This window comes from Sarcophilus harrisii, chromosome 3 (assembly GCF_902635505.1).
Source record: "Sarcophilus harrisii chromosome 3, mSarHar1.11, whole genome shotgun sequence".
Lineage (NCBI taxonomy): Eukaryota > Metazoa > Chordata > Mammalia > Dasyuromorphia > Dasyuridae > Sarcophilus > Sarcophilus harrisii.
In genome coordinates this window covers 586,904,092-586,919,654 of record NC_045428.1, presented here as the reverse complement: position 1 = coordinate 586,919,654, position 15,563 = coordinate 586,904,092, and the positions used below count along the sequence as shown (strand labels likewise).

At 58.0% G+C, this 15,563-nt stretch overlaps 1 protein-coding gene across 2 annotated transcripts; it reads left to right on the top strand.

Moving 5' to 3' along the window:
- The first annotated feature begins 1,025 nt into the window (after window positions 1-1,025).
- Window positions 1,026-15,546, top strand: PUSL1 (pseudouridine synthase like 1). Of its 2 annotated transcripts, XM_031963063.1 has the most exons (8): window positions 1,122-1,233; window positions 6,342-6,399; window positions 7,298-7,485; window positions 9,826-9,972; window positions 10,142-10,315; window positions 13,979-14,033; window positions 14,260-14,422; window positions 14,607-15,546. In XM_031963063.1, exons 1-8 carry the CDS (start codon window positions 1,175-1,177, stop codon window positions 14,693-14,695), a joined length of 933 nt encoding a protein of 310 aa, XP_031818923.1. In that variant the 5' UTR covers window positions 1,122-1,174; the 3' UTR covers window positions 14,696-15,546. The 2 variants fall into 2 exon arrangements, with proteins under 2 accessions (XP_031818924.1, XP_031818923.1); XM_031963064.1 differs by lacking the exon at window positions 7,298-7,485 and having other exon boundaries at window positions 1,026-1,233.
- Window positions 15,547-15,563: the final 17 nt, after the last annotated feature.

The following is a 15,563-nucleotide window of genomic DNA, read 5'->3' as shown; positions in this document are numbered from 1 at the left end:
GGGAAGGCGAGGGGAGCAGGAAGAGAAGAGAGGAGGGAGAGATGAAAGGAGAGAGGGGTGGGGGAGGACCACCACTTGCTGGCTGGCTGCAAATACTTGAAGGGCTATTATTTGGGAGATTGCCCTCCTTGGCCCCAGAAGGCAGAACCCAGAAGTAATGGGTGAAAGGTTAGGGAGAAATTGAGGTTCGTGTGAGGAAAAAATGTCCTACAATTCCAGCTCTCGCAGAGTGAATGGGCTGCCCTGCCGGCCAGGGAAGGCATTCTCCATCGCTGGAGGGCTTCCAGCGGAGATCGGTTGGCCGAGCGACCGCTGCGGGGGAGGGGGGAAGATCCCGTCCGAGGGATGCGCGCTCAGGTCCGAGCCTGGCCCGCCTCGGGCTCCCTCTCCGGCGCGGGCTCCCTGGGATTCCCGGGGTCCGCGAGTTCTGGGTGTGTTGGGGAGCGCGGAGCCGAGTTGGGCAGGAGCAGTGAATGGAGGGGGGAGGGGCAGTGGGGAAACGATCCAGTCGGCGTTCTCCTGCCCGCGGACCGAAGCCAGGCCAGCGAGCGGACTTCCGGATCGTTCGCTTTTTGGGTCTCTCTGCACAGAGGTGCCCTGTTACCGGAGTGTGTGTGTGGTGAGAGACAGTGACAGAGACGAAGACGAGAGAGACAGGAATGTAGAGAAGCAGAGACATGACAGACACAGCAACAAAACTGGGGGGTCACACAGGACCCCTCAAAAACAAGCCTCCAACGCCAGACTCCGGGCGCGCTGGGCTCGGACCCCAAAGCATCGGGACCCCGAGGGGCCGCGGCTCCAGCGACCTGGGGAGCGGAGGCCGGAGGAGACCTCCTGGGCAGCCCAAGGCCCAGCCCCGCCGTCCCTGGGTCCTGACACAGTCTCTGGGTCCAGGGCAAGGAGGGCGCGCTCCTGGGGGAGACTGGCCCCTGGCGACCCGCCCTCTGTGCGTCCCGGACGCGGCCATCACTTGCTCCCCGCTCCCTAAGTGGAGGCCCCGCCCCACTCGCGCTTCCCCTTCACCCCCTCCCTCCGGCCCCCTTCTCCGTCCAATGGCGCGCGGTGGCCTTGGAGTCCGAGCCCGGCCGGCGCGCGCGCTGCGGGAGGGCGGGGTCCGGCGGGCCGGGGGCGGGCACGCGCGGCGGGCCGGCCCGCCCCCTCCCACGCGGCCATGGACTCGCCCCGCGCGCGCTACCTCGTGTTCTTCCAGTACGTGGGCACGGGCTTTAGGTAGGTAGGGGCGGAGCCTGGGTGCCCGGAACCCCGGTGGGGCTGGGGATCGGCTCCCGCCTCCTTTCCGTGGGGGCCCCTCCCCACCCGTGTCCCTAGATTGCCCTGCGCCCACGTGGGACGCCGGGGGCCGCAGCAGGAAGGATGGGCGTGATCCCGAGGGAAGAAGCTGGACGGCAGCTCCGGCGTGGGGGAGTGGGGTGCTCTGGCCACCCGTCCACCCCCCCCCCACTCGCGCCCCTCCCCCCCCCGCCAGCGCCCAGGGGAGGCCGCGGACAAGCCCCTTCCCCTCCGGGGACCCGCTTCCTGCGGGGGCGCCTAGTAAGGTGGCCGAGCTCTCTAAGCACCGTGGAGCTGTTGCATAACCTGGGGTTTCACAACTCGGCCAAGCCCGAGTCAAGGCAGCACTTATTAAGCGCCTTCCCCGTGCGGCGCGGTGTCCGGCCCGGGAGCTGTGGGCGCGGAGGATGGGGACCCAGCCTCACCCCGCCCCCCGCTTCCTCTCCGGGAGCGGCGGAAGGATGTGGCCCCAGACGAAGCAGGGTCGGCCGGGGTGGGGAGGGCGGGCCGGGAGCCTGGCACCCGAGCTAAGTGTAGGATGCCATTTAAAGAAGGCGCCCAGACTCGGAGATGTTTCAGGAAACCGGGTTTCTAAACAATCCTGCCCGGTGGGGAGCTCGGGCCCCACTGCTGTTAGGGGCGGGGTGGGGAGAGGAGGCGGCTTAGAGGGACCCCTGGGGGCCCTGACCCAGCCCCGCCGAGGATTCCGTTCAATTTAAACATAAATCAGGGCCTGGTAAGACCAGGGGGAGTCAGAGATTTAAAAAAATAAAAATAAACGCTATTTGTGGCAGTAATTTGGGGAGGGGGAGATGAGAACCAGGGAAATAAAGAAATCACCATAGCGGGGTGGAGCCCTCTGGGGTCATCTGATCTAACCCCTCGCTTTACAGATAAGAAACTGAGGCCCAGGGGGATGAGGCCTGGGTTTTTAATGAGCGGCCAGGGGAGGATTTGAATTCTTGTCCTCTGATAACTCCCAGGCCAGGCCTCTTCCCCTGTAAAACCATGCAGGAGCACCCCAAAGTAATTTCAGGAAGGAAATGGAATGGATATCGGAGGGGAATCACCAGAGCCTTCTGGGAGGAGTTAGTATTTAAGCTGGGATTTCAAGAACTTAATTCAGCAGGCAATAAATATTTACCAAGTGCCTACTATGTGCCAAAAAAAGAAGCAAAACAGTCCCTGCCCTCAAGGAGCTCACGGTTTTCTAAAAATATATTTAGTTCATTAACTATTTCTCAATTAAAAAGAAATTAACATCCATTTTTCAAAGCGTTGAGTTCCAGATTTTTGCTTTCCTCCTGCCCTTCCTCCACTCCTGAGAAGGCAGACAATATGATATCGAAGTCATGCCAAGCATTTCTGGGTTAGGCAAAACATTTTTCGGAGTAGCCACATCGAAGAAAAAACACCAGAAAAATAAAGTGTAAAAATCTACTTCATTCTGCTCCCAGAGTTCATGGGTTCTCTCTCTGAAGGTGGAGAGCATTCCCAGTCAAACCATGGACTGGGGTACAGAACCCCTCAAGAACCTTCCTCTGACCCCAGGCAAGTCATTTAACCTTTTGCCTCCAAAAGTGAAAAATACATTTAAAAAATGTGACTGGAGAAAAGTCACATGTGTATTTTGTTGTAAGCATATGGCACTCCATTATTGTAAGAGGGGTTTTCTTGGCCAAGGTACTGGAGAGGTTTTCGTTTCCTCCTCCGGTATACAGCAGGTGTTTACTAAATACTTACTGACCGATTCTACCTCTGTGACCTTGTGGACATAGCGCCCCAATAGTGTCCAGGGCATTTTCTTGGCAAAGATACTGGAGAGGTTTGCCATTTCCTTCTCCAGTAGATTAAGACAAACAGGGACTCGTCCAGGATCACACAGGTAGTAGGTATCTGAGGTTGGATTTGAACTCGGCTCTTCCTGACTCCAGGTCTGGTACTCCATACACTGAGCCACCCAGCTGCCTCCTGGCAGATGTATTCAGATAAATATTAAATGGACACAAAGTAATTTGGCAGTGAAACAATAAGGAAGAACAGTATAGTATAGAACCTAGTATAGTGTAGTAGAAAAAATATAGCATAGAACCTAGTATAGTATAGTATAAAAGGTAAAGTATAGTATAAAAGAGAACCTAGTATATATACTAGTATAGTGTAGCATAGAATTTAGTATCTTTTAAAAGGTATAGCATAGAATTTAGTATTATATAACAGGTATAGTATAGAACCTAATATAGTATGGTATAGAATTTAGTATCGTATAAAAGGTATAGTATAGAAGTATAATATAGTATAGAAGGTAGTTGGTCTCAGGCTGAGTTTTGGAAGGGAACTAGGGATTCCAAGAGAAAGATGAAGAGGGAGAGCATTCCAAACATGCGGGGAAAGTTAGTAGCATCAGAGGGAAGATGTATTGTGTACGACGAACAGCCAGAAAGCAGTTGGCTGGATTGTTCAGTCTGGCTGGAAAGATCAGTCGGAACCAGATTCTGAAAGGCTTTGAGAGTCCAACAGAGAAGGCAGCCTTTTATCCGAGAGGCAGGAGGGAGCCACAGGAGTTTCTTGAGCAGGACAAGGAGAGACTCAGACCAATTGGACAGCAGTGGGTTGAAAGGGGAGAGAATTGAGGCAACTTGCAATGGCACAGTTAAGCAGTCCTGAGCCCTGGGTAAAGAGGAAGTGTGGGAAAGACAGTGAGCACTAGAGCCCATGAGATCTAGCCACAAATTGGATGAGGGAGATGATGGGAAGTGTGGAGTTCAGAGTGACTCGGGGGTCCCAGAACCCCTCGGTTCTTGGTGACTCCCTTCTTATTAAGTGTCCTTGGAGCTTGGCACAGTGTCCCGCATGTAGGATCTTGTTTGTTGTTGTTGTTTGCTTGTTTTCAGTGTATGTACAACTCTTCATGATCCCATTTGGGATTTTCTTGGCAGAGATATTGGAGTGGTTTTGCCATTTCCTCTCCCCAGCTCCTTTTACAGAGAGGAAAACTGAGGCAAGCAGAGTGAAATGACTTACCTGTGGCATCCAGCTAGGACGTGTCTGAGGTTGGATTTGAATTTGGATCCTCCTGACTTCCAGCCCAAGCCTGGATCCACAGCACACCGAGCTACTCCTATATATCCAGCCTTAGCCTCTCTTCTAAAGAGTGGTCCTGCATCTCCAATCGCCAACTTGCCCAATGTTTCTGTATGGCTGTTCCAACGGCCTTTGGAGCACAGTGGACAGAGTCGGGAAGATCCGAGTTCAAACCCATCTTCAGACACTTCCTATCTGCATGACCCTGGAGAAATCCCTTCACCCCATCTGCCTCAGTTTCCTCATCTGTAAAATGAGCCAGAGAAGGGAATGGTAAACTCTTCCAGTATCTCTGCCAAGAAAACCCCAAGTGGATCACAAAAAGTCTCTCTCTCTCACACACACACACACACACACACACATCTGCATGGAGATGATGACTAAACCCATGAGAGCTGATAAGGTCAGAGAGAAGAAGGGGCCAGAGCAGACCCCGGAACTAAACGGCTGCATGCCCAGAGTCCTAGACATGAAGGATGATCCCAGGGAGACGCAGGAGACTCAGAGCTTCCACAGGGAGGTTGAGGTAGAGGACTCTGGCCAGTGGTCAAGGTCACCAAAACCAAGGAGAAAGGGGTGGTGACCAGCGTCCGAACACTGAAGAGGAGCCAGACCTAAGAAAAGTCAATAAAATAGTCCTTGGGGAAGCAGTTTCAGCAGGAGGGGGAACAGCAGCTGGATTTCCAGGGGTTGAAAAATGAGTAGGAAGTGAGAAAATGGGGGTGAAAATGTGCCAGGAGTTTTGTTTTCCTCTGAAAGGGGAGATTTAGGACACTTGCTTGAGGGGATGTCGAAGCAAATTTTTTTTTAGACTTGGCCATGATCTGGTTATGTTTATGGCGATGGGGCTAAAAAGAGGCTGGAAATTAGGTCAAGAGAATGGAAGAAAGAAGGGACAGGCTATGGGAGGAGCCAAGAGGCATTAGGATTCAGCATGAGGAGAGGGCGAAGGGAAGGGCTCCCTTATCCTCTGAGATGGGGCCCAAGGCATGGGCAGTGGTGAACTGGAGGTGATTGGAAGCGGAGAATTGGGGAGAAGAGAGAGCTTCCTTTGGTCACATGCAAGCTGAGGGCCATCGCTGGGGTGAACGGAGAGTTTAATGTGGAGGCCACATGGGTTGCGATGAGGTATGCGTGGGAGACCCCCTGGTTCTTGAAATCCTTTCAGAACCTCCTAGAACTAAAAGCTACTTTTTTAATAATCCAAAAATGGTTTAATTTCTGATATGGTCAATATGGTAGCTCAAACCCATGTAAACCAAAGTTCTTTTGGGGAAGGAAAGTGTATTCAATCATTTTTTTAAAAGACAACTTTGAGGATCACTGTATAGAGAATTCGTAGCTCCCAAGCTTGAGAGATCCTCAAAGGTCACTCATTCAATCTCATTTTACAGATGGGGAAACTGAGGCCCAGATCACAAGAGCAATAACTTGCCAAAATAGATAGGGAATGCAGCAGGGAGGGATAAAGTCTGTATGCTCTGTTCACACATCGGGGGCAGGGCTAGAGGAGGGTCCCCATCATGGGCCCAGCCCGCCACAGCAGTGGAAAAGGAGCCGCTTCAGAAGGGCACTTAACACGCTGCATCTTTCTTTCCGGTGTTTGGGCTGAGGGTTCCAGAGAAAAATCCCAAGGCCGGGAGGCCAGAGATGAGCGCCAGCAGGATCTTGGAGGCTCCCACGGCAAAATACAAGAGGAAAAGGAATGATTTGGGGAGGAATCATCTGTCATAAGGAGATGGGCCCCAGGTTTGATTGTAACAGCCCTGTCAGCAGGCCCTCTGTGTGGCAGGTCCTGGGGGCATGAGGACAGGGAGAGCGGCCCCTCTTCCTGGGGCCTGATGGGACCACGGGGCCCATTTCCTTACCTCTAACCTGAGGCAGTTAAACTGGATGGAAGGCCTATGGGATTCTCCCCCCTCCCATTTCCTCCTTCTCATTCTCCTTCTCCCCTCTCCCTGCAGTGGGGTCATGGCTATCAAACGGCCGAAACAGGGGGTCGGAGTCCAGAATCTCCTCGAGGTGAGTGTGCGGGATCCAGGTGCTAGCACGTGAGGGGAAGGGACCCACAGAGGCATCTGCTTGGGGGCAGTGTGTGAGTGCAGCCACGGGGGCTCTCTCAGGTGGCTGGGAGCGAGGTGGGGCGTTCCAGGTAACGGCAGCATTCTGTACAGAGGGGATGGAGGCTGGAGAGGAAGCAGCCAGTAGTCTGGCTTGGCCAGAATGGAAGCAGAAATGCCACCCTCGCTGTCAGCTTCCCACCCCTGCCCTGGGTTAAAGTCTGTTTATGTGGGGGGTGGGGATGCAATTGCTCTACCTGGAGGCAGGGGAATGGACAGAATGAACTCATGCTACTGGAAGCAGGTCACTGAATGGTGGAGGATGGGGGAAGGGGAAGGGGACCACAGATTGTACCACGGCATCTAAATCTGGGGCGGGCACCATGAACAGATGGATCCTAGGGAAGCATTACCTCTCCCCCAGTCCCATCACGGATTTTCTAGCCTACAAATCCACTGGATCATGGAACTCAGATTCAACCTGGAAGGGACCTTAGTGATCATGGACCCAGCCTTTTCATTTCACTGGGGCCCAGATTGGGGAAGGGTCTCCAAAGTCACAGAACTGGCTTGTTTGAGGCAGAGCCAGGATCACAACCCAGAACTTCTGGGGATTCCAGATTCAGAGGCTCTGTCTGTGCCGCCTCCTTGGGCACTGAATCTGTCACCAGGGTGATCTCACGAGTCCAAGTCCTTTTGTTCCTCTCCTGCCTGTGGCCTAGCTTGGGGAGGTGGATATGGGCATGGGACCCGTGGGTGCTTGGGCCATTTCTTTTCAGCAAGTGCCTTCAACTGAGGGCAAAGGGAAGGGGGTCTGTGAGGGGTCCGTCTCATCCCCCTCCGCATCCATCCCCCCTCAGAAAGCCGCAGAGCGGCTAAAGTCCCTCACACCCGTCAAGTTCACCATCTCCAGCCGAACGGACACTGGCGTCCACGCCCTGGGGAACTCTGCCCATCTAGATGTTCAGCGCCTAAGTGGCCGACCCCCTTTCTCACCTGATATCCTCACGTTTGCCCTCAATAGCCACCTGGAGCACCCTGACATCAGGTACAGTCCCCCCCCTCCCCGTTCCAGACCCTTTAGACCCAGCCCGTCTCCCTCCATCACCCCTCCCCACACACAAAGGCAGATCCTCCTCAATTGGTTGACTTATGTTCTTCAAGACCCAGGCCTGTTCCCAGTTGTGGAGGGAGCCAAGAGTTGTCTTCATGATCAAATCCTCCAGTTTAGCTGAGCACTGGGGAGCTGGCCATCTTGGACAGCAGCCCCGAAGATTAGGGATATCCCTGTGTCCCTCAGTGGCTCTGAGTTAGAAAGGACCTCTCACATAAGCAAGGTTCAGCACCAGGCTAAGCGGACAGCCCCTCCCGGGACTTGCCCAGAGCAGGAGATTGAGGGGGCCCACCCAGGGAAGCAAGGATGTGCCGAGAGGCAGATGGACCGGACGGCCTCTGCTTGGGTCCCAATTCCAGTCTAGAACCTCTGGCTCTGGGTCAGGCAGGAAGTAGCTTCTTCCTAGCCCAGGATTTGCCCTTGCCAAGTCTGTGGCATCGGGGACCGGAAGCAGGAGATCCTGGGCCCTAGCGGATCCCTAGGGTCATGGATGGGCCTCTTCCCTTCTCTCTTTACTTTGACTTCATCAGCTTTCACTTCTGTGCTGCTTCCCAGAGCTACAAAGTCAGCCTTTCCTCTGAGCTCCCGTCCTCTTCAGCTGGAAGTCCTGTAGGCTTCTCATCTCCAGCACTGAACGTGTCCTTATTCCAAAGCCCGTTACTCCCAAACTTCCCTGTGACTGGGAGGGCACTGCCATCCCTCCAGCTTCCAAATTGGGGCCATTGTTGACTCCCCATTCTTCCTCAGTCCTCCCCCCTCGGGTGGCAGGGGACTGTTTCAAGTCTGTTGTCAGTGTTTTACCTCTGTAACATCTCAGACCTCCCCTGCCCCTGCCTCCCCTGGACCACCGCAGGGATGACTGGGAGGTCTCCCTGCCCTCAGTCTCCTCACTCCCATCAGCCTCCGATCAGTCAAGAATCTTCCCTCGATGCAGCTGCCAGTGGGATCTCCCTAAAGCATGAACCGAGCAAATGCGTCACTCCCTACTCAGTAAATTAAGAGGGGCTCTCCCTCTTCCCAAAATCAGGCAGAAACTCCTGTTAAAGGCCCAGCTCTAGACGGTGATTCGGTCTGTGACACCATTTGTGTAGGGAACGTCCAGAGGAGGATACTTCTCCGCCAGTGAAAATCAGCACCTTCTCTGTGATCTAGAACAGACAGTGTCCAGGCCAAAGGCCAGAGGTAGCTCACAAGGAGAATCCAAATTCATTGGGCAGTATTTTATAAAATATATTTAAATCGAACATGGCTCCAGCCTCCCTTTTCCAGAGTGACTCAGTCCGTGATCCATTCAGGGAGGGAACCTCCAGGGGAGGATGCTCCATCTACCAGTGCAGGTCAACACCTCGGTGACCTAGAATCCTAGAACAGAAAATGTCCAACCCAAAGGCTGGGGCCCACAAGGGCAGCCCAAAACATGTTTAATTTGGAAGCATTTAACAAACAACAATCAATTAAAACAAAGATAATCACACACTTTAAATAAACTAAATCAGTTCATAGACCAACAGGCTCCTCTTGTACTGATTACATGCCTTATTTCTATTTGACTTTGACACCATTTGGTTGGTCTAGAATTACTAAGAGATTAGTTGACAGAATCAAAGGTGGAAGTGCCAGAAGTGAGACTTAAACCCGGGATTTTCCGACTGAGACTGGTTTTCTGGTCTCCCTTTCCATCCTCAAACGGGACTCTCCATCTCCCTTCCCAGGCCCCTCTAAAGCACTTGCTCCCCAGCTCTTGCTGTCCCTTAGCATCCCTGGTTTGGTTCCTGACCCTCTCAGCTCCTAGGGCCCATTCTGAATTACCTGGCACCAATTCTGGGTTTTTCTGTCCTATATTTACTTTACTTACACATATCCTTGTTCCCCATTAGAATGTAGGTTCCTTGACGGGAGGGAGCCTTCTTTCTTTACCTTTGTTTCCCCATTTTCCAGCACTGTGCTGACACATAGTAGTCACTTAATCGATTCTTGGTGATCCATTGATTGGTGTAGAATACCCCAAACTCAGGGTCTTTTAAATTTGGTTCTGAGGAGTAAAGGACCACAGCTCATAATCTATGGGACCCAGGTGTCCCTACTCCCCAGTCACTGAATCCGTCACCAGGGTGATCTCGCGAGCCCAGGTCCTTTTGTTCCTCTCCTGCCTCTGTCCTAACTTGGGGAGGTGGGGACGGGCACGGGACCCCTGTATGCTCACGCCGTTTCTTTTCACTAGCCTTGGACTGTGGGAATTCTTCCTGGAGTCTGATGCTGGTCCTTCCCTCCCAGGGTGATCCGAGCTTTTCGGGCCCCCGATGACTTCCATGCTCGCTTTGACGCCACATCGAGGACCTACCTGTACCGGGTGGTAACCGGCCGCTCCTTGGACGCGCTCTCCGTGTTTGACCGGAACCTGTGCTGGGCAGTGAGGACTGAGTAAGTGCCCCCAGCCTTAGCGTGCACCCAGGGGAAGGGGCTGGGGGAGGACGTTCTCCAGCCTTCTGCATTGCTGCCCCTGGGAAGGCCAGTCCCTGGGCTAGGGGTGGGCTGGAGGCCGGGACTAGGGAGGATGCCCTCATGACCTCTCACCCTCCTCTGCCTACAGTCACCTGGACGTGGCGGCCATGCAGGAGGCCGCCCGCCATCTCCAAGGCACCCACGACTTCCGGGCCTTTAGGTCAGTGAGTGACAATGACTGGAAGAACCCTGTCAGGACCCTGCTCCGGGCCTCGGTGGCTCCTGCATCCGCCAGCCCTTTTACCCATCCCCAGGAGAAGAGGTGAGGAGGGGGCTGGGCCAGGTTGCCCTCGGACCCTGGGAGGCTGGATCCTGGAACAGGGACTGGGCTGGGCCCTAGTCCAGCCATCGGGTCATCTCCCAGACATCGGGTCCCCAGGCTGGGGAGGGCTCTCGGACATCCCTGGAGAGGTCGCCGTCTCCAGGACCTGATGGGGTCCCTGCCCTGGGAGGCCTGGGAGTCTGAGAGCTGCCCCTGCCCCTCTGGGCCGGATAGGAAGGAACGCTTGGCACCTTCTCCAGGCCCCCATCCCTCGGCCCTTGGTTCCGGGCAGAGGGGCAGAGCTGGGCCTGGCTCCAGGCCTTCTGGTGTCTTACATCCTGGGGCCGGCCAAGGGTGGCTGGGGACCGAGATGCCCAGGGGGGCGGCAGAGCTGGGGCTGGGGGCGGCCCGAGGCAGCAGCAGCATCCTGAGGAGGAGCCTCAGGGAGGCCACGGTGAGCGCCAGCTTCCTCTGAAACCCCGTCCTGCCCTCCGGCGCTCGCTGTGGGGGAGGGTACTGCCAGCGACCCCCTCCCCAAGGGCCAAGGCCGCTGGTGGCCAGGACACAAGCTTGGGACTGGGAGCAGCAGAGGGCGGAGGGGCCCAATCTGGGACCCCTCTGGGGGGAGGGAGGGCATGCAGGGCCCGGTCCCTGGTCGGGACACTGATCCCAGGCCTCGGCCCTTGCCATTTCCTGCCCTCACCCTCCATGCCCACTGGGCCTCGGCATCCGATCCGGGCCTCCTGTTGTGAAGGGGCAGAGGGGCCCAATCTGGGATCCCTTGGGGGGGTGGGGGACACGGCCCCGTCCCTGGTCCGGACACTGATCCCAGGCCTCGGCCCTTGCTGTTTCCTGCCCTCACTCCCCTTACCCACTGGCCTCGGTGCCCGATCCGGGCCTCCTGTTGTGAAGGGGCGGAGGGGGGAGGTTGAGGCCCTGGTTCCCAGCTGTGCCCCCCCCCGCCCGGGTACCCAGCTCCAGCAAATTCCATTTCATGCTGTGTGACTTGGGGGTGGAAGCCGGGCTAAATTTAGCTTCCAAGCTGATGGAGCCAGGGCGGGGGCTAATCTGGGGGCAGAGGGATGGATGCGGTGACCCTGAGAGCAGGTCTGAGGGTCCCAGGAGTCCGGCTCCTGGCTCCCGCGCTGGAGGGTGGAGCCCTCGCTGACCCTGGCAGGCCGGCAGGAGAGCCCAGGCCGCAGAGACCGCTGGGTTGTTCCTCCGGCCTATCCCCCCCCCCCCCCCGCCCCCTTTCTCAATTGGCTGCTTGTCTATTCACAAAAGGGATTTGGGGGGGGGGGCTGGGGCTCCCAGGTTGCCTAGCAACCATGAAAGCCTCTCTGAGGCCCCATCCTCCAGCTGAATTGCAAATGGGAGCCACTCATTGAGGATGCAGCCCCATCACCTGTCTCCCCCCCCCCCAACTCCCCAGGCTGGGGCTGGTGCCAGAGCCTGTGGGCAAATAATGCCCGCCTTTCTCTTTGCCGCCTCCTCCCCCCCCCCCGGGCGTCGGGGTCCCACCCCCAGGGAGGGAGGGACATCAGAAAGCAGATGGGGCGCCCCCGAGGCCACAGAGATGGCTTCTCAGAGGAGCCCTTGGGGGGAGGACCTGCCCCCCCCGAGGGTCTGCGAGGCGCCAGGTGGCCCCCTCAGCCCCCTCCTGGCCGTCCTGAACCTCCGCCCCAGCCCGGAAGAGGGCACCAGCTCTGAGTGCCTTTGCCAAGCCCTCTCCTCTCCCTGAGCCTCAGTTTCCTTTTCTGTAAACCGAGGGAGTTAGGGGTTAAGGAGCTGAGACCCGCAGCATTCTGGGGTCCCGTCTGGGGCCATCTGCTTCCCCAGCAGGGTGGGGGTGGGTGCCCCCTGCCCCGGGGCAGGTGCAGGCCGGCAGCTGCAGAAAGGGCCTTTCTCTGAGGAGAAAGAGGGAGCCGGGTCTGTGCCAGATGTGGCGGGGGTGGGGAGGGAGGGGGAGCCAGAAAAGAGATGCTCTGTACTGAGGGGGGGGGGGTGCCAGGCCCTCATCCATCTTCCCTTGGGCTCCGACGCAGCACCAGAGGGTGTTGGGAGGGGGGAGAGGGGTGAGGACAGCCAGAGCAGGTGGCCAGGCCAGTGCTGGCACCGCCCGCCCCCTGCCCAACCTGGGTCTTGGAGACTCTTCATTTAGTGGCTAAGCCTCCCAAGCCCCTGCTGATCAAGGTTGTATTAAGCGCTTCTGGTATACCGGGCATCATGCCAGCCCCCTGCTCATACTTTGGAGATTTCCTGACGGTGCCGTCCTGTTTGGGGGGGTTCTGGGACCCAGACTGAGTGCCCGTCTCCTCTCTGGGCATCGGTAAAAAGGCTTCTGATCTCGGGTCCCTGTGGGGTCTCGGCTCCAGGTGCCCCTTCCCCTCTGCACCTCCACCAGGGCCCAGCCCCGACCCCTGAGTCGCTGCGCTCCAGGGCCTGGTTCCCAGCCTCTGCTGTGCCCCGAGTCTAGAACCTGCCAGCGGGCAGGGCCCGGGCCCGAGTCCGGTTCCAGTCTCAGCCCTGTGGGGGATGTGGGGGTCACCTTCCTGACTGTGCTTCCTCCTCTGCAAAACGGGGGGGCAGGTTGTGGGAGCAGACGTGGAGCTCACAACTGGCAGCACCCACCTGCTCTTCTCACCGAGCTGTTTCCCCCACTGACATTTACTTGGCACCTACTGCATGCCAGGCCCTGGGCTCGTCCCAAGGCGGCCCATTTGAGCCTCGTGGCCGCCCTGGGAAGGAGTTATTATAATCCCCGTTTTAAAAAATTATTTAATATTTTCCCCTAGTTACCTTCAGAGCAAAATTTTCTGTTTTTAGATTTTTTGAGTTCTAGCTTCTCTCCCTTCTCCCCGCCCACAAATAAGAAACCTCCGCCTTCATGAAAGAAAAACCTCCAGAAAAGTCTGAGACACAGAAACGGGGGAGAAAGAGACAGAGAGGGGAGATAGAGACAGAGGTGGGGTGCTTCGGTCTGTCCTCGGACAGGGCCAGCCTCTCCCCTGGGCACCGTGGGATTTTTCAGCTCCTTCCGAGCAGTCGGGGGGACTGTGCGGCTGAGAATAGCAAAGTCATTCACAGCACAACATGGTGCCCCCATTTTGCAGATGAGGAAACTGAGGTGAAGAGACTTGCCTAGTCCCACGGCCTACGTGCCTGAGGTGAGGTTTGAGGTCACCCCTTCCTGACTCCCCGCGTGGATCGGCCTTCAAGGCCCTTCCCCAATCCAGGTGCCGGGGATCTCTGCCACCTTCCCCGCCCCCTTTTGCAGGCGATGCCCAGGAAAGTGAAGTCCACAAGCCCTTGTAACGAGGTGAGGGCCTGGTGCCTTTCCGGGTCCGCCTCTGGGTCCCCCTCCGCCCCTGTCCCCCCTCCCTTCCAGGGCCGCTTCCCCAGGACTTCAGGATCCCTTATCCTGACTCTGCCTTATCCAGGAGTGGCCAGAGAAGGAGGGGAAGGGGTGGGGGGGAGGGGGGAGACACTGACCAGGAAGCAGGGGCAGGACCCAGGGAGAGATGGGGGGGGGAGGCCTCGGTCCGGTCTCCGCCTGACCCGGGCAGTGCCCATTTCCCTTGGTCCGAGGGCCAAAGCTGCCTTTAGGTGACAGCGAGCGGACGGGGGGCCGGGGACCCCACCTGGGCCCGTTTGCATTTGCAGGAAGCTGCAGTTCTGGGACCTAGAGTTTGAGAGCAAGTCCTTCCTCTACAAGCAGGTATGGGGAGGGGGGCAGGGATCTCCTCCCCCCTTTGTGCCGGGAACCCCAGAAAGGGCCCCAAGGCTCTCGGTGGCCCCTAGTGGTGCTGGGGGGGGCGGCTGTGCAGGGGCCACATGGCCTCCCCCCAAGCCTGGGCCTGTTTATTGGGGTGCGGCTCCTGCCCCGGGGCCGGGAGGCTGCCATGGGGGGAGTCCTGGCATTGATGCCCTCATGCCCCCCATAGGTGCGGAGGATGACGGCCTGCCTGGTGGCCGTGGGGCTGGGGGCCCTGACCCCGGCCCAGGTGAAGGAGAAGCTGGAGAGTGGGGACCCCCAGAGCGGCCCTTCCTTGCTGGTGGCCCCTGCCCAGGGCCTGTTCCTGAAGTCAGTGCACTACGAAGGCCTCGGTGAGTGCCCTGGGGCTGCTGCCTCCCCACCCACTCTGAGGCCTCCTGGACCCCAGGCCCTGGGTGGGGGGGCGGGTGTCAGCAAGTACTTTCACTTCAGCTGGGTGGGGAGGGGGAAGGGGAGGTAAAGGGCAGCGGGAGCCCCTTTTCTGCCTCACATCCGGGCTCTGCCTTCTCTTCACAGACTGGGGCCCTGGCAAGGACTGGTACAATCGCCCGTCTGTCCCAGGAGGCTGCGGCCCAGGAGCCGTGCCCGAGGCGCCCAGGCTCTGATGGGACCAGGGAGGCCCCGGGATTCGGTTGGGGCAAACAAAGGGCAAGCGCTGGGACCGGTGGCGGGCGGCTGAAGTGTTCCTGCCTGGTGCCCCGGGCCCGTGGGAGTTATGTCCGGGTGGCTCCAGGGGCAAGGGCAGTTTCCTGTGGGTTTGGGGGTGAGGGGCGGAGGGAGGCGTCACAGGCACTTTTCTGAGGCTGAAGTTTCCTGTGGCTCCGAGGCCGGCAGCGGGTGCTCAGTGCGGGCTCCTGAGAGTAGGGGTCTGGGGGCAGGGGGGCGTCACAGGTCTCCCCGCTCAGAAGCAGGCGGCCCCGCTTCTCTTGGGCCTCTGCCGGCCACTCAGACCCAAGGGACTCTGGGATGAGGGGCCCCTCGGTGAGGAGGAGCACGCTGGCAGGGGAGACAGGAGGCCAGGGCCTGACAAGCGCTGAGCGAGTGCTCCTCCCGCCAACCCCAGACTGGCCCGGCCATGCTGCCGCTGGCCCTGAATGACACAGGAAGCCCCTCGGCCACCGGGTTTGGGGGCCACCAGCAGCACAGTCTTTGCCCTGGGCCTGGCTGGGAACGTGGTGACCGGGAGCTGCCTCCTCTGGCAGCCGAGGTGCTCGGGGCCGGTCTGTGGCCTGGCCCTGGGCTCACCTCCACTCCCGCAGGCCCAGACCAGCTTCACCATCTACGACAGCAAGCTGACAGGGCCCCTCTGCCCCCTGCTGGGGTGAGACCCCCCCCCCCCCAGGCTACAGCAGGCCTGCGGGGGAGATGGCACCGTGGCCCCTGCCCCCACACTGAGCCACACATGGGGGCACGTCCCTCCCCAAGGAGCCGGCCTGCTCTGCTGTGGCTGACTGGGGGGAGGGGGCTCTGCCC